Source organism: Gastrolobium bilobum, unplaced genomic scaffold (genome assembly GCF_033153095.1).
Source record: "Gastrolobium bilobum isolate Gb01-03AN ecotype WA unplaced genomic scaffold, APGP_CSIRO_Gbil_v1 utg11324, whole genome shotgun sequence".
NCBI classification, from domain to species: domain Eukaryota; kingdom Viridiplantae; phylum Streptophyta; class Magnoliopsida; order Fabales; family Fabaceae; genus Gastrolobium; species Gastrolobium bilobum.
Genome location: NW_026897832.1, coordinates 150785 through 176808, shown reverse-complemented (window position 1 = coordinate 176808; position 26024 = coordinate 150785). Strand labels below are relative to the sequence as shown.

Here is a 26024-nt window from a genome sequence, read left to right as displayed (position 1 = left end):
TTCCACCGCCCATTAGACCCCTCATGTCACCTTTTTAATTAATATAAACAGTAACCCAATTTCATATGACGCGATTTATTATGTTATTTAATCTTAAAAGTCGATGAACTAATTATTAGTACGTCTTTCCTAATTAAAATGGGTAATATATTATGCCCTTGATTAACTCTGTATACTTTCCACTAGTATGGTCTGCAGGATAATATAAACTAACTCTTTCAAGTCTGTTTATTTTATTTATTTTGCTTCATAACATTTAAATTGCGTTTAAATTTTAAAACATTTCTCGAAAAACAATAATATTTTAATAATCACCAGTCAACAAACACAGATCTCACTTCAAATTCATAAGCATAGCAAGACGACAAATTGCTTTTAGCTTTTAAAAAAATTACGGAAAAATGCATTTACCTATCTGTATTTATCTTCCTAATTGCATTTTTTTTCCATCATAAAGTCAGTTGTGGTATAATTCAACTCAATCTATTGTCATCTTATCTAAATATAGCAGATATCACCTAGTTCATTCTTCTCAAACACTGATGTCTTCATTTGATGTAAGCTTAGACACATGTCGATGCTTCACGCTACTTGGCCATATTAGAAATTAAATGCATAGGCTCACCCTCACTAGCTAGAGTCACTTTCGCACCACACAAAGCGAAAACCAAGCTCCGAGGCAAAAGTAATTAAGACTCACCCTTATTCCAATAAGCTCTCGGCGCGAAGGATGTTGGTATCACGAAGCAAACACGAAATTCCAGATATCCACATTTTGCAAGTTTTAATTAAGTGCTCTTATAACAATTTATAATTTCGTGAATCAATGTATATATATATATATATAAGTGATTTATATTTTGGAAATAATTTTTAAACAATGGCAATATATATGCCTTAAGCCCTTAACCCAATTAATGTCCAATGAAAGCTATGCACGCTAGCTCTAGTATTATTGGGTTCAAATCAGATGAATTAGTAAACGCACAATTAATTGTAAGCAGTAATATTATTGATTGATTAAAGCCCGTGACATCAAAACAAGTACAGGACATCCAACTTAAAAATATAATTATGGATTTCTTTATTAGCCTATAGGCATATATAAAGCGAAATCCAATAGCCGCGCGCCGCCATGCCACTAATTTTAATCTTTCTAGCTCGTAAGAAATTAACCAACAAACAAATTAAATTGGAAAACTCATGAAAATTTGAATAGGACAAACCATCATACATTTTATTTATTTCAACAACAACAACAAGAAAAAAAGAAAAAAAGAAAAAAAGAAAATTTCAACCGATGATTATTCATCGGGTTACCCTAGCTACTCGATTACAGTGGTATAGTAGACATGTAAAATGGATACATGAAATATATTGATTTGGAATCATCAGAAGGGGTTGATGGCAAGCATCCGCGAAGGGCTAAGAAGATGATAAGAACGAGAACGCTTCCCAAAATTAGCACAGCCTCGATGAGTTTGTTGAGTAGTAGTAGTAGCAGTGGCTTCATCATCCATTTCCATCAACACCTTGTAAAATAGATCAACGTTGCAAGGAAGTGCCAAAGGGCCTTGGCTGCTATAACCATATTCTGACTCTGCTTCTTCCAGCAACATCTTGAACAAAGGGTGGTTTGCGTATTCAGTTTTGATCACGAACCTTTGCATTTGTGGCCCAACATACACCGAGAAGCAACCTTGTGGGGCCACACTTCTCCCTCTCCCTTTCTTTCCTCGCTTTTCTTCTTCCTCCTGATCATGGCTTGGCCACGATTTGCTCCTTGTTGTTGTTGTTGTCAGAGAAAGGGAAGCAATAGCCGCCTTGGATGAGGATGAACCCTTGCGTCCTCTTCCTACGGACTTACATCGCTCCCATGTTTTGCTCAATAGACCTTTCTTTTTCCCTTTTCCCTTCATCGATATCATGCCTTCCATTTTAATTTATTTGCTACTTAACTATAGTATATAGATTATTGTACAACACATGCAAGAGATGTTTTTGGTGTTGGATGGGACTGTGTGTGTGTGAGAGAGAGAGTCAGCCCCTGTCGTAAACTGAATTAAACATGACTTGACTCCTTGGCCTCATTGTGTTGTTCATTTCTAGCAAATAATAAAGTGTGAGTGCAACAAATGAAATTTATATATATATATGTGACCGAGGAAATCAATAAGTTGACGAGGAGAGTGGGTTCAAGGTAAGATATAAGAAGATATACAGAGGCATATATATGAGAGAGAGAGAGAGAGAGAGAGAGATTCAGAATTCAGAAGAGAATGGTGACCGAATGAATGAATATTAATGAAGAAGGAAGGAAGACAGAGTCACACGTACAGATGAGGACCTCACGAGTTATTTCTGCGCCAAGCGGTTCTATCCTGGTAAAGGCTTGGCATGGACAAACCCGCCACCTGTTTCCCTTTATATATAAAAAAAAACACTCTCTCACACACACACACACACACACACACACAAAATTGGGCCTATTATACCCACCCAATACATTATTTCTAGTGGACTACTCCCTTTTTGTCAACGCTTCGTTTTCTTTCCTTCAATTATTATCTTCTTTCCCTACACTCACTTCAAGGGTCCAGTTTCTATGTACCAGAAATTTACAATTTCTTTATGGATCCAAAAACAAAACCCCTTATCCTTATTTATTTTAAAATCGATAATTTTATTTTAATACTTTAATACTTTTTTATATTTTAGATTGTTACTGTTTTCATTAATTATCATAATTTTATATATATTTTTCTTTAAGTTTAAGTTTAAGTTTCAAAAATGAATCCCCACCAACAAATAAGACAAATTGCTTTTACTTCGGTCTCGTGTATATTTCTCTGTTCTTATTATCTTTTTGGTTCAGAGTTGAAATATTACATTATATTTTATACGTATTTCCAATTGCGACAACTTCTTAATTTTCTTGCTTATATAATTTAACCACTTTTGACATATGCAAACCTTTTCTTAATTTCTTAATCGTGATGTTGATATTTAAAACTTATCTAGTTGTCATCAAAATGTCATTTCACGAAACACATTATGAGCATTATTATTTTAAGCCAATGACAATTGCCGCGAGTAGACTATTTTTATACAATATTATAATATTATTTGCAAAAAGTCTAATTTTATTGGTAATCATTATCAAACCAAACTTTGTAACTCCTGTTTCGGATTGGTTTGTTAATATACATATGATACAAGAATGCAGTATAAAATAAATGTTTAAGCAGAAGTCGTACGTCAAATTATTATTGTTAACCTCTGTAAATATGTAAATTGATTTTTTACTTTTCTTTTTCATGATGCAATGCATAACTTATTATCTTAAATTATACATTCTCGGGGAAAAGCACCATTTTGAAGTTTTTGGACAAAAGAATTGCCCGGTTAAAGCTGATTGGATAAGTTTTTCCAAAGTAATGCAGTCAAACATGTCACCTGTGCTGACGGGACTAGTCCCGTCACTGATACTGACGGGACTCGTGCCACGTCAGCGCCACGTAGGCAATCCAATTACCGTAAATCTTCGGAAGACCATAACTTGTGACTCGGGTATCCAAATAAGATGATTTTTTTTTTTATTTCAAATAACTTTTCGAGATCTACGCAATGATACCTCGTTTGACATATTTTATATCCCACAAATATAGTTTGAATTTGTAACAATTGTATCACAATCACAAGAGTGTTTATCCATAAGCTATGTTTGTGGGAGATAAAATATATCAAATGAGGTGTCATTGCGTAGATCTTGAAAAGTTATGTGAAATAAAAAAAAAATCATCTCATTTGGATACCCGAGTCACAAGTTATGGTCTTCCGAAAATTTACGGTAATTGGACTGCTTACGTGGCGCTGACATGGCACGAGTCCCGTCAGTATCAGTGACGGGACTAGTCCCGTCAGCACAGGTGACATGTTTGACTGCATTACTTAGGAAAAACTTATGCAATCAGCTTTAACCGGGCAATTCTTTTGTCCGAAAACTATAAAATGGTGCTTTAGTTCTCTGCACATATATCTTACTTAATAATCTTGTGACCATAACTAATAATTATTATCCCAAGTTTTGAATTAATTAGTCATTTTGCATATTATGTAGGAGATTAACAAAAACTTAAAAAAAAATTATCAGAAACATTTAAATATTCAAAAAATCATTATCCCAAGTTTTGAGGCTAAAGCACCATTTTAAAATTTTTGAGCAAAAGAATTGCTCAGTTAAAGTTGATTGGATAAGTTTTTCCAAAGTAATGCAGTCAAACATGTCACATATGCTGACGGGACTAGTCTCGTCACTGACACTGACGGGACTCGTGCCACGTCAGCGCCACGTAGGCAGTCTCGTTATCGTAAAACTTCAGAATGTCATAACTTGTGACTCGGGTATCCAAATCAGATGATTTTTTTTTTTATTTCACATAAATTTTCGAGATCTACGCAATGACATCTAATTTGACATATTTTATCTCCCACAAACATAGTTTGAAGATCTTCTGAATTTAAACGCGTGATTGTGGTACAATTGTTACCAATTCAAATTATGTTTGTGAGAGATAAAATATGTTAAATGAGATGTCATTGCGTAGATCTCGAAAAGTTATGTGAAATAAAAAAAAATCATCTGATTTGGATACCCGAGTCACAAGTTATAGTCTTCTAAAGTTTTATGGTAACAAAACTGCCTACATGGCGCTGACGTGGCACGAGTCTCGTCAGTGTCAGTGACGAGACTAGTCCCGTCAGCATATGTGACATGTTTGACTGCATTACTTTGGAAAAACTTATCCAATCAACTTTAACTGAGCAATTCTTTTGCTCAAAAATTTTAAAATGGTACTTTTTCCCAAGTTTTGAACTTTCAACGAGTGCGCGAATAACTATTGTGCTCATGTCAAGCCATATACTTCTCTATATATAGTTATCTTTTAATTATTGTATTATTTCAATGTATTATTATTCATATCTAATTAGAAAAAAAATATTTATCCTTTTAAAAGAAAGTCATTTTAATTAGCATAATTGTTTTTATTTAATATTTGAATTGACTAAAATGACACAATTCTCTATATTATAAAAGAACAAACACTGATTCCATTTAATTAGCTTACCATGATAACGATCACTGTTATAAAACCCGCCCGACTCGGCCGGGTTGACCCGGAACCCGGTGAACCGATCATCAGACCGGTTCAGGTTAAGCATTGGACTGGTTATGCATCGACCAGTCAAATCTGGTGACCAGGTGACCGGGTCGAGTCATGCATTTAAAAAACAAAAAAACAAAACTGTTTTATCTTATCAAAAAAATTGTAAAACTCATTTTGTTTTTTGTAATTTTATTCGCTAGTATACTCTTCTACAATGACCTCTTAGTTTCTAATACTGAATCAATTTGTGAAATAAAAAATTAGAGAATGTGACATATTTCATTTTAATGTAGTTGAATTTGAAAAATATGAGTTCAATGTCATTGAGAGTTATGTTTATGGGAATTCTGAGTTGCAATTTCAATTGACATATTAACATGCACTTTTTATTTATTTATGCTTCATGTTTTTTAGCTTATTTAGTGAACCTTGTTTAATTCATTTTAGATATGGAGAATATAATTGAATTTATATGTTTATATTTATATATATTTTTATATATCTATATGTATATATATATATATATATATATATATATATATATATATATACGGGTCAACCGGTCCGACCAGTGACCCAGTACCCTGACCGGATCGATGTCCGGGTCGGGTTTAACAACACTAACAATCATAACCTTTTTATTTTAATGATATTCGGCTCACTGACACCTTTGAAAGGAATTTAAAACCTTAATCGTGGACCGTTTCAAATCTGACTAGTCGCGAAGCGATGAATCGATTAGAATATTTCCAAAAAAAAATATATTTCATTTTTCATTAATAGGTCATTTATTTACGTTGCTAATGTCAATTGCTAAGGCTTGTAAGTATGCCTTAGCATAATTAGAATATGACAACTTACTCTTTTTAAACTATTCCTTTTTATTTATTAGGGTATTTTCATATCCTTTGAATTTAGGGTACGAGATTCATTCCTTCAAACATAAAATGATATGGTAAGGTATTTCTTACAAGTGACATCTCTAGCATATAAACTTTGAGGTAGGATATTTTTACTACTTATTTTTTCTACTACCACTTTAATCACCATTGGATTCAAAAGTTATTTTTCTTTTCTCTCTCTTCATTTAATTTTTCCTCTAATCCAATGGTGATTAGAGTGGTAATGAAATGGTAGTAAAAAAAATGGGTAGTAAGAATATCCTACCTCGTAAACTTTTAGCTAGTAAAGAAAAAAAATCATGGCTTTTTTTCAATCTTGTGTCAACTCCTACTCATTTATTATTTCTTCATATTTTTCATAATTTGGTCCATGGTAATAGCAATTTTACAACACTTTTACTGAAAATATTATTATTTAATGAAACAATTATATATATATATATATATATATATATATATATATATATATATATATATATATATATATATATAATACCAATTTGAAAGTCAAAATTACTCTTATATCATGCAATAATTTTACATAAAATGTAATTTTTTCATTAACCTTTAAATTGCAATTATTTATCACCTTATTTTTTGTATCATGTCTTATAAATATTAAATAATAAATAAAAATAAATTATTCTTATTTTCATATATTTCAAGATTATATATTTTGTTAAACTTTATGTATACTATATACATAAAGTATTAAATAATTTTAAATTAATTTAATATTTTATAAATATAACCTATAAAATTTCAATGAATCGATGATTTTTTAGACACATTTTTCTAATAAAAAAATTATTGAATGATATATGAGTGATTTAACTTGCGTGATATAAACTGATTCCTCTTACACACATGTATATATTCCAGGTGAAGTTACGCGAGTTTTTTTTTGAATTGTGTCATTTATTATTGTTATTAATGTTTATTGTTTCTTCTTCCCCTTCGATTTTCGGTAGTTCCGTTAGCTATTTTATTATTAATGTTTATTGTTGTAGTAGATTTCGTTGATTCGTGGGAAAAAATGATTTGTTATCAGTTTTAAGCGGGAAACTCATTTGGACTAAAGAAATGCAAAGGTACTATTGATATATGTGGAATTTATGTTTCCATTAAGTTTGATTGTTTGACATAATTCATAAGTGAATTCAGATAAAAGTTGAAGGGGTGTATTGATATTTTCCTCTTTACTATTAAAATATAAATGTGAAATATGAAAATTGGAGGCGGAGCATGACTTCCCCTGTACCTGCTGATAATTCTTTATGAGAAGACTTATTCACTATTAAGTAGGCTGTGCATGAGTCAGGTCGGGTCAGGTTTTTGTCCGACTCGACCCAACTTGGTTTTTATAGGTCAGGTATTTTGACCCGACCCGCTTTAATTTGATCCAAGTCAGGTCTGACTTGGATTGGATTTTTTTGAACTAGTTTAGAACCAGTTTGGATCTGACCTGACTTGGTTTCTGAAGTGGGTCTGACTTGATTTCTGAACTGGGTCAAATCTGACCTGACCCGTTTTCGACTTGGTTTTCTCAAAAAAAATTTGTCGAAATTTTTACTTTGCAAAAGACGAAAATTTCGTCACAAAATTATTTTTTCGTCGAAATTTTTACAAAAAAAAAGTATCTATTGAAATTTAGTTTCCGTCAACAGTTTTGACGAAAATGATTTCTTCCATCAAATGTTTTAAACGAAAAAAGAATTTTGTCAAAAAATTTGACGGAATGTTTTTCGTTCAAAATTTCGATGGGAATGTGTTCTGACGAAAATTTTGACGGAAATTATTTCGAGGGAAATGTTTCATTTGAAACTTTCGATAAAATTTAGATTCTCTAAAGAATTTTGACAGAATATTTTTTTCGTCAAAATGGTTTTTATGTCAAAAACATTTACGGAATTTTTTTATAGAAATGTGTTCCGTTGAAAATTTTGATGAACATTTTTTATCAAAAAACTTGACGAAAATATTTAGTTGAAAATTTTCGATGAAAATGTATTTCGCTAAAAATTTCGACGAAATTTTTTTTTTTGTCAAAAAATTTAACGAAAATTTTTTCGTCGAAAACTTTCGCCGAAATTTGAAATCTGTAAAGAATTTTGATGAATTTTTTTGCCGTCAAAATTTTTTGATGACAAAAATGTTTCCATCGAAAACTTTCGCTGAAATTTGAAATTTGTAAAGAATTTTGATGAATTTTTTTGCCGTCAAAATTTTTTGACGAAAATATTTCCGTCGAAAACTTTCGCCGAAATTTGAAATCTGTAAAGAATTTTGATGAAATTTTTTGCCGTCGATATTTTTTACAGTCAAAATTTTTTGATGACGAAAATGTTTCCGTCGAAAACTTTCGCCAAAATTTGAAATCTGTAAAGAATTTTGATGAAATTTTTTGCCGTCAAAATATTTTGATGACGAAAATATTTTCATCGAAAACTTTCGCCGAAATTTGAAATCTGTAAAGAATTTTAATGAAATTTTTTGCCGTCAAATTTTTTTGATAGAAATGTGTTTCGTCGAAATTTTCAAAGGAAATTGTTTTGAGGAAAATGTTTCATTTGAAACTTTCGACGAAATTTAGATTCTCTAAAGAATTTAGACAAAATATTTTTGTCAAAAAATTTTACGAATTTTTTTACAGAAATGTGTTCCGTTGAAAATTTTGATGGATATATTCTTTATCAAAAAACTTGACGAAAATATTTAGTCGAAATTTTTTGATAGAAATGTGTTTCGCTAAAAATTTCGACAAAATTTTTTTTGTCAAAAAGTTTAACGAAAATGTTTCCATCGAAAACTTTCGCCGAAATTTGAAATCTTTAAAGAATTTTGATGAAATTTTTTTCCGTCAAAGAATTTCGATGAAAATGTGTTTCGTCGAAAGTTTTTATGAATATATATTTTTGTGAAATATTTTGACGATATGTTTTCCGTTTAATTTTTTTACCGATATGTTTTTAGTCACAAATTTTGATGAAAATATTTTTCGTCAAAAAATTTTGCGAAAATTTTTATGAAAATATTTTCCATAAAAAATTTTGACGTAATTGTTTTACGTTAAAAGTTTTCTTTTAATGTAATTGTGATTTTTTTTTTCATATAATGGGTATGGGTCAAGTTTCGGGTCAGTAGGTCAATATTAAAACGAGTTAGGTCTAAAACTGACCCAAATAAAAGTGGGTCAGTATTTAAACCAGTTCAAAAAATATGGGTATTTATGGGTCGGGTCAAGGTAAGATCAAGGGCAGGACAAGTGAACCAGTTTTTTTGCACACCCCTACTGTATATCCTATTTTTAGTTTGTTGAGATTTAAAGTGGGTTATGAACTTATATTTGGTTTCTATTTCAAAATTTTAAAGGCACAAAAGGTCAAGTCCAAAAGAAGTCAAATTAGACAGCATGGCAAAAAAAATATCAGACAGCAGTAACTAAACAAGAAGGGCAGTAGGGTAGTCACGATCCCAATTCTATTTTTATACCCCTCTTTGAACTCTAACCCTCTCTCATCTCAACTACACATCACCAAATCCACCCATTACATCAAGCCATAACCACACATGACCTCAAATTTCGTTGAACCCATGAGCCACCAAACCAAATATCATATTGTTTTCTTTTACCATATAATTTTTCCTAACTCGTGACTTAACCCAAATCGTGTGAGAAGGAACCAAGGTCTTAGCTGTCATTTTTGGTGAAGTTGTTACATGCAGTGGATGTGCAAACAGATTTTGGGTGGCAAAACCGTGGAGGTGATTGTGCGAAAAGGGGTCACACGATTTTTGCAAGAGGAGTGCGCGTGTATGCTAACAAACAGCCCAAAGCCCATGTGTGTGTAGAAGGCGCACTATAAATGGAGAAATTAGCACCATGCAAGGTGGTCCTTCGTCTTCTTTCTGGTCTTCTTCTTTTCTTTTCTTTTAACAATTTTATTTTGTTGAGTAGTTTTTAATTTTGTTTCAGAGCATTGTAGCAGAGCTATTTTGTGGTTATAGCTTCTGCACCGTAATTTTTAGTTGAGTTGTAATTTCTTTTTAATTTTCGTTTTCTATTTTTGTAGTTCAACCTTTATGGTATGAGCTAAATCTTTGAAGGTTGGGTCTAGGTTACCCGAACCTCAGTGTGGAATGCTTGCTAATTAATTACTGTTGTTAAATTTGAATTCTCAGTTGTTTAATGCCGAACTTGTTGTTTAAACATTTTGCATTTAGGCCTGATGTTAGATGTTTAATTAGGAAGAAGTAATCGAGAGGTAGCTCCTTTTGGAAAATGCATTAAGCACATGCATATGTGCTTGAATAAGAGATCATTCAAGGGTTGTCACTTAGAAATGAGAGCATCTACCATGTAACTTTGGACTTAAAATATAGGAGTCCTCACTGCATTTAGCGCAGAGATGTGTGAATGGAAGTTTTGGATAAAATGATTTTAAGAGATTAAAATCAACAAAAGTGATCCGCTAACTGGGAATTTGAATTGAGCAATTTGTAATTAGTATTTCTTTCAATGCTGTGGGAAGAGTAAACTGAAAGCTCAACTTTATTTCTTACCCAATCTTATCTCTTGTTGTTTCTGATTTTAATCCTCTAAAAATTTTCCTTATTGCATTTTAAAATGAACATATAGAATAGTCCAAAAAGGTAAAAAGAAATTTTAGATTGAAGTTATTTTTGTATCTTTATTTTCTGTACACATAAATCAACAGTTCACAAGTACTTAGAAAAATCCAAAAAGAAGTTTATATGTTACATTTCTGTTATTTTTCTTTTTTGTTCCTCTCGTGGATAATTTTTATTTTTTATTCAGTTTAGCATTTACAATTTTTGCAATTAACTCACATTGTCAAGATCTTTGCGGGAACGATAACTAAGATATTAAATATGCCCTATATTACTTGTGGATGATATATTTACGCATTTCTTGCATATATGTTAGCAAGTCCAACACCTGCCTCCATAGGTAGAGAAAATTTGACATATCTCGGCAATAGTACATCTAATAATTTAAATTATTTTAAAAATTTAATCTAAAATATACATAGATCGATGATAGTTATATCAATTAAGAAGTTAAATGTTTTTGAATAAAAACTCAAATTTCACGACTATTTCCTACCGGGGCAACTTGATATAAGAAGGAACGAATAAGGCAGCATTATATTATTCTTTCATAGTGCAGTATAATTACAAAATAAACAGAGTAAAGCTAAACCGTCCAAAAAAACAATTAACTAAAAGATTTTGGAAATGGATATTCTCATTTTTTTAATTCATTCATATGGATAAATTACAATTATATAAAAGTGAATTAACTATCATAATTTTATAACTATCTATCCTAATAATTTTCTCCCTCTTCCCTTAATAATCAAGTTAATTAACACATGAGAAGATACAGTCTCAAATAATTTAGAGCCAGCTTTAAAAGATGATTAATAGATTGAATAAAAAAAATAAAAATTACTCATTCATTTGAAAAATTAATAAATATATTTTTGATATTAAATTTTCTGACTGCTCTACAATTTTTTTTTTGTAAAGAAAATGATAGTATTATGAGGGCGAGAAATATTAAATAGGTAATAATATAGTGATAAGAGATTTAAATAAGTTGTATTAAATTATGTGTTGAATTCTCGCTTTTGTAAAAAAAAATAAAAAAAATTGGGCAGGGCACTAAGCATAGTGACAGGGACAGTGCCGCAGTCATCGACCTGGAAATCACAATCATAAATAAATTTTTAGAATCAGAATGCTGAGTTTGAGTGTACACCAAAAAAGAAAATAAATAAATAAATTGCAGTTGCAACTTCTATTTATGTTTCAATTACAACCCCTTCCCTTCATACATTATTTATTGTACTTTTCTCCTTGAAACTGTCACACACACCTCCTTCGTTGCTTCCGCCAATCCCGCCATTTTTCATGTCGCTTTCTTCTCTCGCGTGTCTTGTGATACCTTTGCATTTTCATATTACTCAATTGAATCGGGGCTCGAAATTTACCCTAAACCCTAAACCTTCAAATCGGGGTTGTATTATGTTATGTTTCTGAAGTTTTCGAATCAATAAAAAAAAATAAAAAAAAATTAAGATATTAGATAAAGATATTTTGGGATGCATTTTCATGCCAACTAAAATTAAGGTTAAGCTTTAGCTACCCCAATATCAAATGATGCATTTGATTTGAGGGAATTAATCTCCCTTCATTTTTCATGTAGTTTACAAGTATGTAGAGACCAGTGAGGAAGGTGATTGGGAGCATTTTCAGCTCATAAAAAGGTAATAATAATAATAATAATAATAATAATAATTTGTATTAATGTGTGGCAGCCCAGCCTAGCGCCACGGAAGTTGTTTTGGTAGTGGATTTCATTATTAGTGGCGTTTGGTGGACTTAGATTAGATTAGATTCGTTTGGTTCTGTCTTTTGGATTGTGCGACTGCGATGCGATTAATAGAAGAATCTGTTTGTCCCATGAATGATCACCACTCTGACCTGACCTGACCAGTGACCATTACTTGCTTTTTTTACTTCCTTTTTTTACTCTGTAAACTCTTAACACAGTCTTGCAGTTGCAGACATATAAACTGAATTTCATTCGTAAAGCTTTCGTTTTTCTTTGATTCCGGATATATGGGTTGCTTCTCGTGTTTCGATTCGACTTCAACACAGGATCACAACCTCAATTCTCAGCTGGATCAGGATCAGAATCAGAATCAGAATCAGGATCAGGATCAGGATCACCGTAACCGTAACCGTAACCGTAACCAGCACCAACCCAATCCAACCCTCCCTTCTCATATTTCCAGATTGCCCTCTGGTTAGTAGTATGTATTCATTTATTTATATTTCCATCTCATCTTGATTTATCCGTCAAACTCTATCTTTACAAAAATGAAATGGAATCTCCATATATCAATACCTGGGATTCAGGGTACCAAATGGCTTTCTAGCTATTTAGTTATGCTCACAATTGAAGCTGTCTATTTGCATACCTAAGACATGCCTAAATTAAGTGTAAGTTACAATTAGCAAACCTATTTGGTGAACAAAGTTAATCATGCCTCCTCCTAATTGAATGAGCTTCTGTTGAATTCAAGGTGCTCTGTCTCTGTCAGGAGTTCTGGAATACTTATTGATTCTCAATTCTTTGTGTTGGTGAATTTTGTATTGCAGGAGCAGACAAGTTACGGTCCAGAAGTAATGGAGGTTCCAAAAGGGAACTGCCCCCTCTCAAGGATGGACCCGCTGTCCAAATTGCTGCTCAAACTTTTACTTTCCGTGAACTTGCAGCTGCAACAAAAAACTTTAGACCAGAGTCCTTTGTAGGGGAAGGTGGTTTTGGAAGGGTGTACAAAGGAAGGCTGGAAAGCACGGGTCAGGTACAATCTTTCTATTCTTTATTAACGTGGTATTATGCTTCTACTCTTGTAACAAGAATGAAAGAATACGATGCTTTGTTGGACTGGTTCCTTTTGCACCCTCAAAAAAAAAAAAAAAAAAAAAAATATGCTTATCTCAGATTTTATCCCTTAGTTGCTTACGCAATCTCTCCTAGGATTGCTCGCTCTCCTCTTCCTAGTCTAGACCAACGATTTCCTTTTGCTGTTGTTCCATAACTTCATAATGCTTTTATCATCAATTGCATGTAATGATAAAAGCATTGTTCTAAAATTATCAACCAAGTGCAAAAGCAAATCCTAGGTCTAGGAAAATGAGATGATTGTGTTAGGTAGTCAGCTGTCAACATGAGATATTGTTTGATCTTTTAAGACATGGAACAACAATGTAATACACATCAACAGCGATGGAGCCATATTACCATATACCCCGGCCGAGAGGGATAAGGCCTGGTTGATGCTACATTTATCATCACTTGATATAGCTGCAAAGTAGGGAAAAAGAAAAAGAAAAATTATGGTTCTTATGATTATTTTTTACAAGCTTAATTCCATAACTATCCTGCAAATGTTGAATCGTCTTGTTTAAATCTGATATAGTTATTATTATGGGCTGCAAAATACTTCATGTGTACATTTAGCTGTTGCACTTACCTAGGAGGATGATAAAGAAATAATAGGACATGTTAGTTCATACATTAAAATTCATGTTTCTTCTCGATCAGATATCTTACAATGTTGGCCCATCTCTTCATGTTTCTTTTTTTCTTTTTCTTTTTTGCCAAATTGCCTTGCATATGGTTCCCTGCACAGGGTCCCCACATTTTAGTAGGTCCCTTGTGCAGGGATTGAAATGCTGTAACTTTTACACCAAAAAACTGGTGTCAGAACAGCAACACTCTTTTTTAAAGGAAGAAGGTAATACTGAATTTTAAAAGCTCAAGAGATTTGGTAATTGGTATGGTTGAGGCCTCTAATGACTAGTGAGTCCTAATATTTGTTCATTTAGCTGTGTACAGATAGTTGCTGTTAAACAATTGGACAAAAATGGTCTTCAGGGTAATCGAGAATTCCTTGTAGAGGTTCTCATGCTCAGTCTTCTACATCATCCAAACCTTGTGAACCTCATTGGATACTGTGCGGATGGGGATCAACGCCTCCTCGTTTATGATTTTATGCCATTGGGATCATTGGAAGATCACCTTCACGGTATGGTTGTGTTACACCTCATTCCTAATTGTATGATTAGAATTTATTTTTGGTTAACGTTTCTCAGAAATTAGGAAATCAGGAATTATTATTCTCTTTTTGAAATATCTTGAACACCAAAACCAGTTGCTAATGCATTTTAAAAAATTAAAGTCTCAACAGTAATTGTGTAGTCTTATGCAGTACTAATGCAAGAAAGGACAATATTGGAGCTTATTATAAGTTTAGCATTTCTGAGTCAAGGCTTAGTGTCAGATGTTGCATGATCTAACATCCCTGGTGAAATGATGGTAACATTTAAATTACTACTATGTGTTTTGGGATTCATAGGAAATTAGGAATATAATTGAGTACTGCACAGAAAATACCGAAATAAAGTTAAATTCTGATAGTGGTCGGTCATTGTATTCTAGGACACACTGGACTTTCTCTTGTAGAATCACATTTCTAGTTAGCGAGTGAGCTGCTTTTGCTGGTTAACATTGTCTAAGTTCTTGTATTCTCTAAAATGCATGTTGTTTGTTCTTTTCTCACATATCTACTTAAAAGTGATTACAAATTTCTACTTTTTGTGATTTTAACTGTCTTGAACCTATGACAAACCGTTATCTGTGGGTGTTTTGCCCTTGCACGGGAACGCCAATGCTCAGTACATTATGTGCTTTTAATTTTTATGTTCCATGTTTTGCCTCCAATGCATATGATTATAATTTATAGCAGTTAAGAGTTCCTGAATTTGCTATTTCATTATTTTCAAGATTCCTTCTTATCTCGTTATGTACTTCCATTTCCATACTTTTTGCTTGGGACCCACGTTGTTATTCAAATTTCTTACCATAATGATTTTGGGTGAGTTGCATAGAAGCTATAAAATTCTGTGCGATAAGATGGCATGAATATAAATTGAGATTGCAGCTTCCTCAATAAAATCATCATCAGCTATCACGACTTTTACTTTTAAATGTCTTCTTCTTGGGCATAGCATGGTAGCATCAATTAAGCGGTAGCTACAAAATGAATTTAAAGTAGGTATTTTCGTACAAGTGTGCAGTTGTTCCACCTAGTATAACACAATTAAGTAGAGGTGACTGGGGCTGAGCTTTCAGGCTTCAAGCTAGGCATTTTTATAGATAAAATACATAACAGGCCTGATGGATTTAAAATAGGAATGCCCAGAGCTCTGTCTGAAGTTCCATAAACTTGAATTCAAAAAAAAAAAAAAAAATTCACATTAAATGAAGGATTTCTTTTCCTTTACTCAAAACTGTATCTTAAACCAGTATATGCAATTTAGGATGCCAAAAAACATGTTAAAACTATGAGATAACGGGTTTTATTTTTTCTTTATTCTTTTTTAAAAATGAGACTATATATAGCAAGGTCGTAGTTAAGATGTTGTTTTAGCCTTCTTCTAGTTTGCCCATTCATTCACAAGAGATGTATGCAGGATGTGAATAGAATTTGAAATGAAGGGCATCCATAGGATGTAGAACCCAAGATTAACTGAATTTCTTTGTTGAAATAAGATAAAATGGAGGTACCGGTAGTATATCCATTGACCATAAAGTAGTATACCGTACTTAGTATCTAATGACTATGAAGCTTCCTCACCATAGATTAGAACAACAAAGGCTGGGGTAATGCATTCAGAAGAATCTGAACCTATCCAGTGCTCCATATTATAGCTCTTTCAAGAGAGAAAGGCTTCCATGATTCCAAATCATGGAAAGGATTGCCATATATGATAAGCATTGAAGTAACTGCTGAGTTTGCTAGGAGTTGTTTTCTTTTTACCTGGTGCATATTTTTTTGTGTTCTGATGACTGACGAGGAGCATCTCTAAACTTTGGGAAGAGTTATAGAATAAATGTCATGTCTGTTACTGTTACACTACTGCTTTCTTCACAAAATGCAATTGTCATAATAACAACTAATGTTGAATCATTGTTTATTGACTTCTGTGCAGATCTTCCCCCTGATAAGGAACCACTAGATTGGAACACTAGGATGAAAGTAGCTGCTGGTGCTGCTAAAGGATTAGAATACCTGCATGATGAGGCAAATCCTCCTGTCATTTATAGAGACTTCAAATCATCTAATATATTACTTGGTGAAGGATACCACCCAAAGCTTTCTGACTTTGGTCTTGCAAAGCTTGGTCCTGTTGGTGACAAATCACACGTTTCTACCCGTGTGATGGGAACTTATGGTTATTGTGCTCCTGAGTATGCTATGACCGGACAACTGACTGCAAAGTCAGATGTATATAGTTTTGGGGTGGTCTTCTTAGAGCTGGTTACTGGCCGTAAAGCAATCGATAGCACCCAGCCCCATGGAGAACAAAACCTTGTCAAATGGGTTGTCCTCTATTCTTATTGTCATTTTATTTGGTTTGGCATGCGTAGTCTCTAGTACATAAAAATGGAGAGGTAATGGTGGTTTTATATGTTTGAGCAGGCACGTCCACTGTTTAATGACCGCAGGAAATTTTCAAAGTTGGCTGATCCAAGGCTGCAGGGGCGATTTCCCATGAGGGGTCTTTACCAGGCTCTAGCTGTGGCATCAATGTGCATTCAAGAATCAGCTGCTACACGTCCTATGATTGGAGATGTGGTGACAGCCCTCTCTTATCTGGTCAACCAGGCATATGACCCTAACAATGCTGGGAATGATAAAAGGAACAGAGATGATAAAGGTGGAAGAATAATGAAAAATGATGAAGCTGCAGGATCTGGACGCAGATGGGATTTGGAAGGATCCGAGAAAGATGACTCCCCACGAGAAACTGCGAGGATGTTAAACAGAGATCTTGATAGAGAACGTGCCGTGGCTGAAGCCAAGATGTGGGGAGAGAACTTGAGAGAAAAAAGAAGACAAAGTGTGCAGCAGGGCAGTTTTGATGGTTCTAACGCTTAATTTATTTTTGTGCAAATCCCAGCAGCTTCTTCTATATCTTGGATTGCTTAGTTTTCTGACTTATGGCTAAGGAAGGTGCAAAATATGGGTAGGTCATCTTTCTTTGAACTGATCTAGAGCAATCTGGATAGCCATTTTGGCCACAGAATGGGGTCTAATTTATTTAGAATCTGGCTAGCTGCCATTTCTTGCCATGGCTGCAACATAAATGAACGTGGTATAATATCTTTTCTAACATAACCTTTTGGGCACTTTTTTCCCCCCTTATTTCTTTTCTGTACCTTTACCTCTTGAACACGAGCATAATCGAGGGTGTACATTAATTGCTAGAACTAGTCATGGTTTTTGTGTCGTAAAAGCTTTGGTAGATTCTTTGTAGTATGTTTATGATAATCTCAGTATTCAGCAATAATTTTTATCAACTAGCTTGTTATTGTAATTAATGCAGCTGCCTTTTCTTTTTCTTTTTTTCTTTTTTAAATATAAGTAAGAATTGATCACATGACCTAATATAACTTACTCAAATCCCTCACCACTAAACCATACATAGTGGCTTAATTAATGCAGCCTAGTGGCTTAATAATGCAGCCTTCTACTTCGGCTTATAATGGAAAATTTTGAAGTCTTATTCTTCGGTGAAATAGTCGGTAAGATTGCGATTTTATCGTTGTCCTGTAACCCATTTTGAAAATATGATAGGATTGGATGTTAGATAAAATCAATTAACCGATCGTAACCAAATGGTGGTAGCTCAGTTGGCGCATGGCAGCTAAGCAGGTGGGGGTGAGAGCATGTGTTTGAATTTTTCCAGTACCACCTTTGGAAGGGGTTTAAAGTCTTAATTCTGGACCCGCTCCGAATCGAATTAGTTGCGAAGCAATGAACCGATTGGAATATTTCCAAAAAAAATTAACCGATCGTATAATAAGGTACTTGTATTTGTGGGAGGTTGAAAGTGAGTATTACCATCAGATTCTTTGCATGATTCTCTTCCTTCCGAAGGTACCATCCTATTTTGTTTTTTTTTTTAATATTTTGTATGTATTCTCAGAAAATAAATAAATATAGATTAATATTATTTTCACATAATAGTAAATTAGACCAACTCATAATGCCTTTTTCACGTTTATAAGGTTTTTTTTTTTTTTTTTTTTTTGGGGAGACCAAATGCTACCAATAGTCTACTGTTTAAATATTGTCTAAAATTTGAATCCTCACATTTGATTGACTTTAGACTAATATTATTAAAAGTACTTGAAAAAGTAACGTAGAATTGTAGCCCGAATTTCTTCCTATTCGATGGCAACGGTGGCCATAAACAGTTGGCAAAGTAACTATTCAAGAATTTTACATGATGTCATGGTTCCGAAAGAGATTATATGATGAGGATTCATAAAATAATATGCGTTAGTATGATTTGTCGATCCTTTTATACTCATTACCAATGTGAAAGAATGTTTTTATTTGGGTTGGTCAAAACATGTTAGCCGAGTAATTGATTAACATCCAGTTAGTGATCCATAATAAATTTTGGTTTGTAATCACGTGTTCCATAGAGCTTAGATTCACGTAAGGCGTGCCGTTATTTAGCAGTAGTCAATTTGCCATTTAAATCAACAGAAAAATAAATAATATAAGCCTAAGTTCCTTATCAAAAAAAGAACTCCTTTTCCTCTTCATTGTAGAATTGGCAGCCTGAATTCTTATAGATGAGTTTTTTTAATATTTCTTTCGTTCCTTTTTTTCTATCAACTAAGGTAATTTACAAAAATTTCAAAAACGCATTAACTAATTTTAATTATGAGTAAAAATAACTATTTGATAACATATTCAAATTATTATTTTGATTTTGTTAATATTCTCTCTCACTTATATACAGAGGCGGACCGGTGTTGTTGCTTGTGTCTGCACATGCAGACACAAAAATTTGATAAATTTTTTTTTAAAGGGATAGATGATTTAGGTCAAGTAAAAAAAAAAAAATTAGGAAGATTGAAAAGAAGAAAAGAAAAAATAGGCCCAAGCCCAACCCAACCAACCCATATAATTAAAAACTTAAAGCTTAAACCCTATCTCATTATTTTGTCTCTTCTTCTTTTTTTGAAACATAAACCTTATTAGCTCCAAACTTTAATGGACATCAATGATTCATGAAATTCAATCTTCATCAAATGGAGGAGAATTGCATGGGATTTTTCACGTTTTTTTGTGAAGCAAAAGTGGTCAACTTTGGATCAAATAGACATCAATAGAGGTAGATTTTTGATCAATTAACCCCTACAATTAATACATTTAAAATTTTCTTTAAAAAAATCTTCGGGGGAGCTGCTCCCGAACCCCACCTTAAGTGTGCACACATAATTTTGTTTTCTGAGTCCGCCAATGCTTATATATATATATATACGAAAAATCCAAAATTCAGTCACTGGACTGTCCAGTGAATGTATTGTGACTATATTCTCCCGCGAGAATATAGTGCAAAAATATTACAATGGTGTTCTTCAGGTGTTCTCCCAGGAGAACATAGTTATAATATTTTTTGCACTATATTCTCGCGGGAGAATACGCGGGAGAATACAGTGCACTGGACCAAAATTACATCCAGTCACTTGATACTTACTAAGCCCATATATATATATATATATATATATATATATATATATATATATATATATATAAAAGTTAAAAAAAGATAGTAATAATTTTATAAAGTGACTTATAAATAAAACAATAAACTAGGATCGGATCGGAGGGGTAATAAGGAAATGGAAAGAAGACTATAACTTGACATTCGTGTTTGTGTACGCGAGCAGTGTGTCTTAGATATAAACACGTACAAGGTAAAAAAAAAAGAAATGCGTTATAAGTATTTATTGTTCAACATACTCATTTTAACATATATGACATTAAATGTAATTAATTAATAATGATTCAGAGTTATTAACTAAGTTTGATTACAAGAAAATATAACTACATTGGACTAAATTGTTTTATTAAAATACCTAAAGTATCATCAGTGTTAGACTGAGAGTGTGAATAGAGTGACAAAGAGATGGCGAGATGGTAGCATTATAACGTTCACAACAGACGCAAGGAAGAGCTTTTTTCTATTTTAAATAGAAAAAAAAAGTAGAAGAAAAATTAAAATATTAGTTATTGTTTAATACTCTATTATTTATATAGTAGTCATGAATTTTTTTTAAATACTGAAGATTTTTATTTTTAAGAAAATTAATATATTTTTTGAACTTACTATATCGATAGATTTTTTTATAAAAATTAATATTATATGGCATATTTGAAAGAATTATATAAATTCTCTATTAAAGGGTGTTTTTATCAAAAATATTTATTTTTAAACTATTTACTATTATACAGTGCATTATCAAATATTGAATAATATTATCTTATATAATACATTATCTTATACAATGTTATGTCAAACGTTGGATAATTAAAATTTATTCTGGTCTTATACAATTGGACCTTATATTATCATATCTTATACTATCAGCCTTTATCTTGTGCACCAAATGTGCCCTAAATAATATATGAAGATAAAGTTTGGAAAAAAAATTATAATACTTAATTGGTTTTTTAAATGGATATAGATAAGTTAAACTTAAATATATTTCTTAAAATAACAAATTAATATTTTGAACCACGGAATAATACAACAAACTGCTTTCGCCACAATTGCCATTTCCATTGTTAGTATTATGGTGTTTTAAGGTTTAGTATTATGCACTACTAGTTTCATAAATTTACAGTTATATATAACTCAACTTAAAATTTAAGACAATGAAATTATGAGTCATTTCATTTATATAGTTTTTATTTAGTTCATTCTTAATTAATATGGAATTTTATTTCTCACATTGAATACCCAACATTACTTTTTACTTATTTATCATTATTTAATTTTAAATACATCTGTTAACGATACAAAATAATCACTCATAAGTTTTTTTTTTTTTTTTTTTTGGAAAAGTCTTTCAACCCTTAATGTAAACGAGTTGTTTACATGAAGCCAATGAACATGAAAAAAAAATTATGAACCTTCATAGCGCACAATAATTTTAATTTAAAGTGATGTATCAGTTGTTGATCATCTTAGCGAGCACGAGATTTTGAAAGAGTTTGTCTATTTGATTAAGAAATGATTATATTTACAAATTTTTTATTTATAAAATGTTATAAACTATATTATGTATTTTTAGAAATACACTAGAGTACACTATATACTATCATTTGTAAAAATTTATAAAAAAAAAAAAATTATAAATGAATCATTGCCTGTTTGGTTATGTTATATATGAATTACTGTTTTGTCAAGAGAAAAGTGCATCAAGTAATTTTATTATTTCAAAAACGTTTTTGAAAAAATAAAATTACTAGCACATGTAGTTAACGTCAAGCATTACTGATGGATGGAAATATTTATAATGCAAGATTCAATGTGGTTAAACTTGAAAGATAGAATCACTAGCACATGTAGGTACGTAGCTAAAACTTAATGGAAGAAAATTAGAGCAGTAAGTTAAAGTGGCCATCAAAGTGCTCACGAAACAATAACAGACACGCGCATTTAGACTGCGCAGGCGTCAGATTCTTCACTTTTTCCCTTATCCTTGGTATCTTCTTCGCTCTTATTCTTTCCTTGTACATTTTTCTCAGTCGGGAACACCTCACTATTTCCCAACGGGCTCACTATAACAACATTTTTGAGTGGCTCTAGCGGTTGCTTCTTTTCATTTGTAATAACCTTTTTGTTGCCATTCCTGTAAATGGCATAGAGCAGCATCTGAAGTAATCCCAGTGCAAAACCCAGCACATTTGGTAGCTACACAACAAAAGGAAAATTAATTTTGTCAGTGGCTGATTCATTAATTAAATAATTAGCTTGGTTGGAATATTAAACTGATTCAGTTGTACTGGTACAATAACACTTACAGCAATGCATATGTCCTTGAGAAAGAGACCGTAACCAAACCACATAACGGCACTCAATGTGAGTGTGAATGACAAATTGAAGGGCATAAACTCTACACTCTTTGTCCGAACAACTTGTGCCTGCATAAAGCAAGAAAATAAGATCATGTGGCCGGGAGTGCCAAGCAGTTGAAGAATATACTATATATACGTTAATTTTATAAGCTCAATGACTATAGGGATTTTCGCGTACCACAATGCTAAGTGGGGCTGCAAAGACACTGACAGAAATGGAAACACAAATCCACCCAAGAACTTGGACACGAAGGGGACCATGCACGGCGAAGTGTGTGACTGAGAGGATCAAAGCAAAGGAGCCCACGTTCATTGCCGAAAATAACTTTAAAGTTAAGTTCTGCAGTTAATTAACGAAGACATTTTAGTATCAAATTGGAAAGAGAAAGATATATATATATATATATATATATATATATATATATATATAGCTATACTCAATTATTTAAATAATTAGCAAGATTAATGTATGTACGTATATGTTTCATGAGATTAATTAAGATTGTATTTGGACATAGTTACCCTAGCATCCCTGGGCGCATAGGTGATGTACAAGATGATGTAAATGATCTCTACCACACATCCAAATGAGTTGATGGTAATGAGGAGAAAAGCGTCTTTTTTGAGTAAAGCATAGTATAACCAAAGCACGGAACTGAACAGCGCCACCAGGTAAGGCAGTGATTGAAAACCCTCCGTCGATTTCTTCTTGTATATTCGGTAAAATGTTGAACTGCAATATTTAAGGAAAGTAATATATATATATATTTTTTATTAATAATAATTACTATTAACTAAAATCCGTTATTCTCTTTTTCTTTTTCTTTTTTAACCTCATCAATTAAGTGGAAGTAACAAGAGTTGATTGATAGATATAAATACTTACATTGGAGCCAAGAATACCAAGAACGAAATAACATTTCCTGTGCATCAAAAGGAGAATATATTAATTCCTTTGTTTAGTGCAAAATATATTAGAGGTTATGAATATTATATCAAGGGAAGAAGGACATATAGATTGGTCGAAGGCGAAACAGGGGACACTATCATGTGGTGGTTGGTAACAACTTTGTGTGATGTGTCTAAATTATCGACATGTGTAGATTGACCAGTCTAGCTAATATTTACTAAAGTTCTTTTAAAAAAATTGTGAACCGGAAAGGGGAATGAAGGAACATAAATGGTAAACATGCACATTTGCTTCTAGAGTTTGTATTGGACTAGAACAAGAGAAATAAAAGATAAGAACATATTCGTAGCATTAAATTAAGAAAAGGGACCGGAGGTAATTGATCGTACCTAGCATGCCAAAGGTAAAAGCCAAAGTATTGTGACTGATAGCCATGATGCTCTCTGTTTATTGACTTGGGAAACAACAACTACAAAAGAATTAGGGGCAGGGGACCTGAAACCTTAACTTTCTTCGGAACTCAACCCCTAAATCTCATGCAGGTGCTGACGCTGGTGAGGATTTCTTCTCTATTTATACACACACTCGAAGAGCGAGCAATTATAATACAAAAAGAATCTGCTCAATAAAATATAGCAAAAACGTACGTACGTGGTGGAATCAGCGTCCACTTTCTGTATTCTACTCCATATGATGCTAACTTGCAAGATTCTTTTTCTTTTTTTTTTTTTTTTTTTTTTTTTTTTTTTTGGGGGGGGGGGGGGGGGGGTCATAAGTTGTAAGGTCTTTTTAACGTTACTGAGATAATGCAAAACTAGGGGTATGGGTAGTGTACAGCAGGTAATGTCATGTAATTGTTTCAAGTTCTACATTGTTAGAGTTAGGGAAGTGGGGCACTTGATAGATAGATAATCATCTCTGGAGAGAAAGAGAATGTGTAGACACTTGATAGATCTTGTGGGCATGTGAGCATCGAAAACACCACTAGAACTAAGCCATTTCTCACTGGCATCTGTTATCTGAGACTCTGACGATCACGATCATAAAGTTTTCAAAAACTTTCCTTAATCCTCCATTAATTTCTGTTAGTTTGTCTCTTAACCTATGCTAGCTCTTGTTTTACTTTATTTATCGGTTTATTTTTACTCAACTAATCCGATTTAAGGTAAACATGACCATCAAGGGAGACAAAACTCTCTCTACTATGTTTTTAAGATAACTTTTATCCCACAAAAATAATTTATAGTTTGTTTGTTTGTTTTGAATTTGTGTGGCGGAGGCGAGATTCTTGCATTTCAGTCTTAGTGTGTATATATATAAATATATATATATATATATATATATATATGGGAAAAATAAAAATTCAGTGACTGAACAGTCCAGTGTATTATGTTCTTCAGGGAGAACATAATATACTAAATATTATAATGGTGTACTCTCGGGAGAACATAGTTATAATATTTACTATAACTGTGTTCTCCCGAAAGAACATAGTGCACTGGACCAAATTTTATATCCAGTCACTGTACATTCACTAAACCCTATATATATATGTGTGTCAAGATCATTTTACACCAGTGTAAGTTACACTTTTATCCGTTGATTCCAATTATATCTAACGGCTCAAATTTTTTAGTAATGTGAGGCATTGGATACAAGTGGATAAATGGTCAAGATTAAGTATAAGACTTCTAACTCTTACACCGGTGTAAGAATATCCTGCCTATATATATATATATATATATATATATATATATATATATATATATATATATAGAGGTAGGATCCTTTGACACCAGTGTAATTTGACACATCATCTGAGAGTCATTAGATCAAAAAAAAAATCAACGACTCTGATTTGTAAACATGTGATATCATTGATCTTTTTTGATCTAATGGCTCTCAGATGAGGTGTCAAATTTCAAATTTGACACTGATATCAAAGGATCTTACCTCATATATATATATATATATATATATATATATATATATATATATATATGTAGGGGTTTATATTTTTGCAGCAGCTGTACGTGCAACAGTCAAATACTTGTCATATATATACTTGAAAGTATTAAATGTGGGGAATCATAACCATACAAAGAATGAAAGCATTAAATGTGAGGAATCATAACCATACACCTGCCGTTGTTGTACGTAAAGCGACTGCAAAATAATTTTACCATATATATATATATGAGGCAGGATCCTTTGACACCGGTGTCAAATTTTGAAATTTGACACCAAATCTTTACCGTCGATTTCCGTCAATCAACGGTTATCATTTATTGAGAATTAAACTTATTAATTACTATCAATTCCCAATATATATATATATATATATATATATATATATATATATATATATATATATGGGCAGGTTATATTTACAAAATTTTTTGTTTACAAACTACACTATGTTCTTCCGGGAGAACATAGTGTACTTTGTAAAAAATTTCAAAAAAAAGTTTGTAAACAGATCCTTCCCCATATATAA

At 32.4% G+C, this 26024-nt stretch overlaps 3 protein-coding genes across 5 annotated transcripts; 1 reads left to right on the top strand and 2 right to left on the bottom strand.

Annotated features, from left to right (window-relative positions):
* Positions 1 to 1391: 1391 nt before the first annotated feature.
* Positions 1392 to 1996, bottom strand: LOC133310705 (auxin-responsive protein SAUR72-like). The gene has a single exon (XM_061511674.1). It carries the CDS (start codon positions 1935 to 1937, stop codon positions 1392 to 1394), a length of 546 nt encoding a protein of 181 aa, XP_061367658.1. The 5' UTR covers positions 1938 to 1996.
* A 10472-nt stretch (positions 1997 to 12468) lies between these two features.
* LOC133310694 (serine/threonine-protein kinase PBS1-like) lies at positions 12469 to 18010 on the top strand. 3 transcript variants are annotated; one of them, XM_061511662.1, is made up of 6 exons: positions 12469 to 12768; positions 12847 to 12905; positions 13262 to 13467; positions 14505 to 14694; positions 16661 to 17052; positions 17152 to 18010. In XM_061511662.1, the coding sequence occupies exons 1-6, from the start codon at positions 12719 to 12721 to the stop codon at positions 17608 to 17610; spliced, it is 1356 nt and encodes a 451-aa protein (XP_061367646.1). In that variant the 5' UTR covers positions 12469 to 12718; the 3' UTR covers positions 17611 to 18010. The 3 variants fall into 3 exon arrangements, with proteins under 3 accessions (XP_061367646.1, XP_061367645.1, XP_061367644.1); XM_061511661.1 differs by having other exon boundaries at positions 12470 to 12905; positions 13268 to 13467; XM_061511660.1 differs by having other exon boundaries at positions 12473 to 12905.
* Positions 18011 to 22198: 4188 nt separating this feature from the next.
* LOC133310690 (bidirectional sugar transporter N3-like) lies at positions 22199 to 23962 on the bottom strand. Its single transcript, XM_061511657.1, has 6 exons — positions 23917 to 23962; positions 23504 to 23540; positions 23140 to 23350; positions 22796 to 22957; positions 22564 to 22683; positions 22199 to 22453 (listed from the first exon to the last, which is right to left on the bottom strand). The coding sequence occupies exons 1-6, from the start codon at positions 23960 to 23962 to the stop codon at positions 22199 to 22201; spliced, it is 831 nt and encodes a 276-aa protein (XP_061367641.1).
* Positions 23963 to 26024: the final 2062 nt, after the last annotated feature.

What these genes read in the sequence shown, in the direction of transcription:
- LOC133310694 (XM_061511660.1), top strand. Translation starts at nt 12,719, where the DNA reads ATGGGTTGCTTCTCGTGTTTCGATTCGACTTCAACACAGGATCACAAC. An exon ending in GGCTGGAAAGCACGGGTCAG is followed by an intron (nt 13,468 to 14,504) that starts GTACAATCTTTC and finishes AGCTGTGTACAG; the next exon opens with ATAGTTGCTGTTAAACAATT. An exon ending in ATTGGAAGATCACCTTCACG is followed by an intron (nt 14,695 to 16,660) that starts GTATGGTTGTGT and finishes ACTTCTGTGCAG; the next exon opens with ATCTTCCCCCTGATAAGGAA.
- LOC133310690 (XM_061511657.1), bottom strand. Translation starts at nt 23,962, where the DNA reads ATGGCTATCAGTCACAATACTTTGGCTTTTACCTTTGGCATGCTAG. An exon ending in ATGCGCCCAGGGATGCTAGG is followed by an intron (nt 22,958 to 23,139) that starts GTAACTATGTCC and finishes AATTAACTGCAG; the next exon opens with AACTTAACTTTAAAGTTATT. An exon ending in CAGCCCCACTTAGCATTGTG is followed by an intron (nt 22,684 to 22,795) that starts GTACGCGAAAAT and finishes TGCTTTATGCAG; the next exon opens with GCACAAGTTGTTCGGACAAA.
- LOC133310705 (XM_061511674.1), bottom strand. Translation starts at nt 1,937, where the DNA reads ATGGAAGGCATGATATCGATGAAGGGAAAAGGGAAAAAGAAAGGTCTA.